Source organism: Medicago sativa, chromosome 8 (assembly GCF_051527215.1).
Source record: "Medicago sativa cultivar Bolivia chromosome 8, Bolivia_mono, whole genome shotgun sequence".
Taxonomy (NCBI): domain Eukaryota; kingdom Viridiplantae; phylum Streptophyta; class Magnoliopsida; order Fabales; family Fabaceae; genus Medicago; species Medicago sativa.
Window position 1 is genome coordinate 12,512,151 of NC_140756.1, and position 7,366 is coordinate 12,519,516.

The 7,366-nt window shown below is 38.1% G+C and overlaps 2 protein-coding genes and 1 long non-coding RNA gene across 4 annotated transcripts; 2 read left to right on the plus strand and 1 right to left on the minus strand.

The window, feature by feature from the left end:
• Window positions 1-1,430: 1,430 nt before the first annotated feature.
• LOC146897038 (uncharacterized) lies at window positions 1,431-2,213 on the minus strand. The gene is made up of 2 exons (XM_085736376.1): window positions 1,911-2,213; window positions 1,431-1,850 (listed from the first exon to the last, which is right to left on the minus strand). Exons 1-2 carry the CDS (start codon window positions 2,211-2,213, stop codon window positions 1,431-1,433), a joined length of 723 nt encoding a protein of 240 aa, XP_085592502.1.
• Window positions 2,214-4,736: 2,523 nt separating this feature from the next.
• On the plus strand, window positions 4,737-5,848 carry LOC146897039 (uncharacterized). Of its 2 annotated transcripts, none has more exons than XM_085734509.1 (4): window positions 4,737-4,849; window positions 5,089-5,179; window positions 5,278-5,369; window positions 5,454-5,848. In XM_085734509.1, the coding sequence occupies exons 2-4, from the start codon at window positions 5,104-5,106 to the stop codon at window positions 5,673-5,675; spliced, it is 390 nt and encodes a 129-aa protein (XP_085590635.1). In that variant the 5' UTR covers window positions 4,737-4,849; window positions 5,089-5,103; the 3' UTR covers window positions 5,676-5,848. The 2 variants fall into 2 exon arrangements, with proteins under 2 accessions (XP_085590635.1, XP_085590636.1); XM_085734510.1 differs by lacking the exon at window positions 4,737-4,849 and adding an exon at window positions 4,853-4,918.
• Window positions 5,849-6,190: 342 nt separating this feature from the next.
• On the plus strand, window positions 6,191-6,929 carry LOC146897040 (uncharacterized). The gene is made up of 2 exons (XR_015022302.1): window positions 6,191-6,325; window positions 6,768-6,929. It is a non-coding gene; the product is annotated as an uncharacterized LOC146897040 (long non-coding RNA).
• Window positions 6,930-7,366: the final 437 nt, after the last annotated feature.

Genomic DNA, 7,366 nt, shown 5'->3' on the forward strand with positions numbered 1-7,366 from the left:
AAGAAAAAGCTAACACAATTCACCCCCCTTCTTGTGTTTTTCTCACCTTCACGTATTTGATTGACATTAAGTATTTTTACTGATGTTGGTATATTTTTATTTCATCTTGGTAATTTGCTATCGTAGTGCATATTTATTTGAATCAAATGTTGATAATTTATTATTGTTGTTGATGTGAAAATATTGGAATAGGTTTGTGTTAAAACACATTAAATCACATTACAGGTCCAGAAGCAAGTGCTTGCTTCTGTCATTTCAGGACTTCAGGACGCATCGGCAGTTAACTGCCGAGGAAAAAAGGGAACCGGCGGCAGTTAACTGGCGAGGAAATTGAAACCGGAGGCAGTTAACTGTCGAGGGGTATTATGGTCTTTTATATGTGTGTTTCAGCCTTGTTACATCAATTTTCTTTCTCTTTTCATAAATAAGTCCCGAAATTGGGCAGGGTATCCATTTTTTGCTCAATTTAGAATTGGAGTACTGCTCTTTACCCAAATGGATTTGCTCATTCCAAAAGTAAATTACGTATATACCCCTACGCATGTTAACTCACACTAGTACAAATGGCAACGTATGTTAACTCACGTTGCGTGACTTAACATGCGCTAGTGTAAATTGCAACATGTTTCAGCGTGAGTTAACTCACGCTGTCCTTTATACTAGCATGAGTTAACTCACGTTCATTGCAGACAGCAGAATCTGCATTAAATGCAACCAGTTACTTAACAGACTTAGAAAAAGTCTAGAATGACCCGTAATCACGCCTCATTCATAACTTAACTGAATTACGCCAGTGTAACAAGATTATCGGATAATATGACATAATCGAACAAAATTACACAAAAACATCGTTTTTCTCACAATCACGTAATCACACATAACGATCCAAACGGCCCAAATTTCACAAATTGGCCGGTAATGACCCGTAATCACTTAAACACACTTAATGACACGTAAACGATCCAAATTGCACAAATTCGTCCATAAATTTCTAAAATGACATAATCTCACATAAACGGTCAAAATGACCGAAATCGTTAAATTACGTAATGCGAACAATAATTGATGTGACATAACCGGCTACCAAAAAAATAATTTATTTCATATATTTATATAATATAGAATATTAGTTACATATTGGCCATAAATATCCAAATTTTACACAATCGGCCACCAAAAAATATGTCGGGGTGTAATACCACCAAAAAATAAGACGAACACCGACCGACCCAAAAGTGTCATAACCTATCTAACTAGACTAGTGATAGTGCATAATCTTCGTCTTCATCCATGACTTCGAACTCTTGCTTTGGCTTTTCCGGAGTGTCGAAAGTAATAGGATTGTGCTCATTTGTTGGTTTCTTTGGCGGCTTGGGCTCCTTAGACATGAGCTCATCGAAGGCGGCTTGTCTATCCAAAAACTCAAAAAGTCATTGTTCCGCATCACCAATCTTGTGAGTCATCCACTCCTTAGAAGGAGGTGGTAGCAGACAATTTTCTTTCAACTTCACATGAAGAAAGTGGTCCAGAATCAAGCATAGGCACATTATGTTGAAATGTGGCTTAAGTGGTGGAGCACTCCGGATTGGAAAATATGTCTCACATGAACCACCCATTTCGGGCAAAGTCAATAGAACAACCGCTCTATTGTAGCAACTAGCAATAATGTGACCCATATCCGGAGTGGTCAACCACTTCTCTGGAGGCGCAATACCATTTTTACTTGTTAGAGGGTGTAAACCATCCAAGATAAGTTTGCAACGACTCTCGGTAGCATATATCGGCAAGTAGTCACTCTTGTGAGTTTTCAACTCATTAATAAGTGCATGACGAACCAAAACATGGTCTTCCTAATTCAATCCCATGTGCCTAGCTACGACCCGAAAACTACAATTATAATCCCCTATAACATTCACAATGTCTTCAACGTAAGGTCTCATGAGATTTGGGATTTGTGAAATGTATGGTATTTGCAAATAAGGTTTTGGTTTCGAAGTAGGAGTTGAGGCTTGTGAGCGGGACCAAGTGCCAAGACGTGAACCTTTACTCTTTGGAACATTACTCTTGCCATGTGAGCATTGACTGTCGGGATTTTGAGCATCAATAGCCTCCCACTTAGAGGGGATTCGACCCGTGGACCTCGTTTTTGGTGCAGACTTCACCCTTTTAGGTGCCCCCTTGGTGGCAACTTTTCTCGGAGGTGGCTTCAACATTGTTTCCTCCGGAAATCCTAGTTCACGCAACTTCTATTTGATGAAGAGTTTCATCTTGTAATGGGACCTCTTGATACGTTCTTGAATGGTGTCCCATTCCTCCGTAACGGAAAAATGTGCACCAACCTCGTCCAATTACACTTAACCTTCGCCAATGAAGGTGTTTTCGTCCAAAAGAATAGGCAATTTTTTCTTTCTCTTCTCGGCAAGAATACAAGCACAAGGTAACCCGGACGTTGCCATTTGCACACAACCACAATCTTCTTTAGCAAAGTCGAATCTCCTAGAGCGTTCAAATTCGTCATCGATGAAACACAAAGCGGCCTTAGAGACATACCCCTCCAACTCAGAGAATAACTTGTTTTTTTTTTTGTATTTGTGTACCATGACGGTTATGCTCTTCCCAAAACTCCCTTGTATCTCTCTAAATTGGTTTTTCAACATTTTGTCAATTTCATCCCAACATGATGCCAAATCTCCCACACTACTCCTCAAGTATCTTTTCAATTGTGCATGAGCCGATTCAACAATGTTGGTGCTTCTACACCCTAGATGCAAGTATTTATTCATACATGCCCTCACAAAATACTTCTTAAGGGGCAAAACGGTTTCCTCAACATATTTAACAAACAATAGAAATTGTCAGCATACCTCATCTTTGAATGTCAACCATGCAATTGCAAATGAATCCTCCGTAGAAGAGGTAACCACATCTCTCCAAGCCCTCACTATTTTCTTAACAAGCTCACATTGCTTGTCATCATCCGCTTTCTTTGCATCTTTGTCAACAACTTTTCCTTTTGAAGGCTTTGCTTTGACTCTACAATCCGTGATGCACCTAGATTTCACATTCTTCTCAATATGAAAATAGCAAAGTACATGGTCCGTTTTAGGGAGAACTTCGCAACGACTTTCATCAAAGCAGGGTCCCTATCGGTGACAATCACCTTAGGCATGTTGCGTTTTGAGGTCAAAAGACCAACCAACATCTCAAGTGTCCAAATGAAGTTATTCTCTCTTTCAAAGGAAAGAAAGGCAAATGCAACCGAATAGGTCATTTAGGTAGAGGTGACACCAACAATCTCAAATAATGGCATTCGGTAGGTATTGGCTTTGTAGGTGTAGTCCATGACCAAAACGATGGGAAAAATGTTAAGCATATCAATTGAATCTGGATGAGCAAAGAATAAATCTTCAAGAGTGGTTTCCTCGCTATTTGCTCTTGTGAAATAGACATATTGATGCTTCTCCAACTTTGTAATCAAGTATTGCAACTCCGTCTTGTCCTCTCTTTGCCCCTTGCGCTATCTAGTTCGCGCATTATACACTTGCTTGATGAGTGTCACACTTTCTTTGTTTCTTTCCTTCAAATCCGTGAGAATATTCCTAGGCTTTGCCAAGCTCTTTGTCATGTCGATAACTCTTTGCTTCTCCTTCGCTTTTAGTCGACCCGCAAGTAGGTGGCCGGATAACTTTGGCGCCAAATCATTATTGTGAATTCCACAAAGCATTGCAATCCACAAATCTTGTGTTTTTTTTATCAAATAAGCATTTCGACCTGAACGGACAATTACATTTCCTTGTGCCCGTGCCTTCAAGCTTCGGTTTCTTCCTCGTCTTAGGTGGCTTGTATTCACCACTCCTCTCACATTGCATCGTCATGTATGGCGTTATTGTACTAGATTTATCTATAGAAATAGTAAATCCGGCCCTTGCTGCTTGTCGACGAACCCAACCAAGTAATTCTTCACGATCTCTCCATCTTTCAATTGCTGTAAAAAAATGACTCGGTGTTTACTTCAATAACACGAACACCGGTAGGTACCGGTTTAGGCTTCTCTTCAAAGTTACCGGTAGGTACCGGGTTTGCTTGGTTGTGAACTATGTGAGCTTCAATTTGAAAGGGAATTTTCACTTTAAACTTCACATCATTCCTTCACCGGAACCTACGCCTACGCCGGAAGCTTCACCGGAAGCTTTGTTTTTGCCCGGTTTCGGCTCAACGCCATCCTCCCCCACATTTTCAACCATGCCACTCAATGTCTAATCAATAAAAAAACCAAGAAAAAATAAATAAATAACTTGTGCCGCAAGCAAAGCAATGAAAAAAAGTGGCGCAAAATTTCAAAATCTGGGCAACACAGTATCGTGAGTTAACCCTCGCTAGTGTTATCTTCCTGCGCAAGTTAACTCCCGCAGCTCTTACAACTAGCGTGAGTTAACTCACGCTGAGCCCTACACCTACTGACAAAAAAAAAACGTAACTACCAGAAAAACCAACAAAAATGGAAGAGTTTTGACGGTACATTACCTGTTCTTTGATGCTTGATGAGTGTAGAAACTTGTTTCCTGACGATTTGCAATGATTTGGAATGAAGATTTTGACCCAAAAATTCGCACTTTTTGGGTTTTTTGGAGGTGGAGGGAAAGAAAAAATAAAGCTTTGTGGTTGGCTGCTAGGTTTTGAACGAAAATAGTACCCAACGTGAGTTAACTCGCGCATGTTAACTTATGCAGGGGCAATTCGGACATTTACTTTGAGAATGAGCATAACCATTTGGGTAAAGAGCAGATTCTTAGACTTGGGTTCACAGGGGTTGCCGATATTCAATCATCTCTCTCACGTTCTTCTTTAGGTATTTTCTTTCTTTTCCAATTCAATCCGTTCTGTGTTCCTTCAGATTTTGTGAAATTGAGTGTTTCATGTAATTTTCGACTCTCGATCACACTGATTTTCTTGCTTTTCCAATTATAGTCGATTGATAATTCTTCAATCTGTTCTCAAATTGGGTTTTTTTTTTCTTTCTTCTTTTTAATTAGATTTTTTTTTGTCGAGTTAACCGCTTTTAACAATTTTGTTGTTTCATATCATCAGTTGTGGTCTATCTATATGTTGGAATTGAAAGAAACGCTGCCAGAAGCAGCATCCGAATGTCTCTCCTCAATCTCACAAGCTCTGCAAATCGGTAACTCTGAACAGTTTTATCAAACAATTCTCTCTGTCTGGGATGTTATTATTGTCTTTGTTTAAAATTGTGAATATTTATGAATCTAAAACTGACAGGAGGAGGAGTTATTTCAAAGAACAAAAACAAAGTTGCTATGAAGCGGCCAAAGGATTTTTCTTCCGTTTATATCCCCAAAAGAGTTCATAAGGCAAGTTTTTCTCAACTCTCAACAATTTTCATACAAGTTTCACAAATTTTAATCCTTCATTATCATCAATCTCTAAAACAACAGAAACAAAAGGGCACCCCTGTAGATGTGGCTGCTCTTATTCGCGAGGCTCAGGAGAAGAGGGCTTTACTACTACAGGCGAAACAAGAGTTGGAGGGTGATATTCATAAGGCCGTTCCCGTGGCTACATCAACTGATGAAACAAGTCGGAAGAAGAATGAGACCACCAAGAGGAAGAAAAAGAAAAAGAAGAGAAGCAAGATGAAGATACCATTTAACTTTTAATTATAGGTTGGAATCATGTGTGTTAGTGGTTTGTTATGTTATATATTATACATTACGCATAACTTATGTTTTTGGTTAGAGAATTACATTCTCTCTATGTAGGAGCTAATGACTCTACTTTCTGCATGTTTCTTATTGTTAATTTTATCTAATATAAATTTGTTTGCATCCAATTATTCTAATCTTCTTGAATATTATTATTACTATCATTCATTATTGTAAATAAAGTATTGGAAAAGGTCAAGTGTGGTTAAAAGGACAGAATTTGGGACGCATCTGGTACTTGTGATTATTGCAATTATGCAGGAACTTATAATGATAAAAAAAATGTGGAACCAACTTGTAATTTGTTGGTTATGTTTGAGGAATTGGGTGGGGATCCAAATGGTGTGTCTTTGGTTAGAAGGAGGGATATAGATAGTGTGTGTGTGCTGATATTTATGAGTGGCAGCGAATCTTGTTAGTTATCAGATGCAAGCTTCTGGTAAAGTTAGCAAACCTGTGAGTCCAAAATACGTTTTGTCATGTGGCATTGGACAAAACATATCTTCAATCAAATTTGCTAGCTTTGGCACACCAGTAGGATCTTGTGGAAATTACCGCGATGGAAGTTGTCAATGCTTACAAATCATACCATGCCTCTCAAAAAGGTACTTTTACTACCTTTTCTAGGATGGTTTCTTTTTTATAGTGGATAGGGTGCTATAGACAAACACAAATTTGACACATGAAAAACATCACTCTTTTATGTCTTTTTCTGATTTTAGAAGTTAAATTCTGCAGTTTTAATGTTCCATCAATGTTTCCTTTTTTCTCAATACATTATATTGGGTATGACTCATAGTTTTCTGATATGTGGGTAGGTCGATCGAGCTTGAATAATTTGTAACCCTAAGCTTGTAATTTGAACCATAATATTTAAACACAATTTGTTATCTGTAAACCTAAGCTTGAATAATTAAAATCACATTCAACCACTCTGTAGTTGGAGACATAGTCACGATTGGTCGAACACTGTGATCAAATCTTGTTCGTTCTCTGTCTGCCTTTTTCATAGCTATTTTGTTTAGAACCAAGGTTTAATTGCTGCAGAATTGTGTTAGTCAGAGTTCAGGCACCGTGAAATTTTCGGAGGTGATCCATGACCGAATGTTATGAAGAAAATAAATGAAACAAAGACTCCATGGGATTGTTTTTCTTATGTAATTTGGTACAGGTTTTTTCCGTGAAATATAAGTCTATACTTCAAGATCACCACCGACATTGAATTTGGTTTTACCAAGGTGAAGTTGCAGATAAACACAACACACCAACTGGTTGAAAAGCCTATAGAGAATTGCTGTGATGATTGTGGTTATGTGTGTGTGTATATATATATTGGTGTTTCAACTTGTTATACAAAGGTGAAGGAAGATGAAAATTTGGTTGATGATGCACATCGAGGAGACGCCAATTGAGTCCATGTGCTGCAAATTGGTTTTTGTTTGTGTACTCTTGCTTCCCTTTTGTAGATTCATGGATAGGCAATTTAGTTACTTTTTTCTTCGTATAGGAAATTTTCCAATGTAATAAGATCATAAATATGCGTCAAGTTAAAAGTTAGCTGAATGTAGTATCAAACATGTGTGCATAAGTGTTGGTACAGAAGATAATGTCTAGAATAAAGAAAATGGTTGTTTTTATAAATAGTT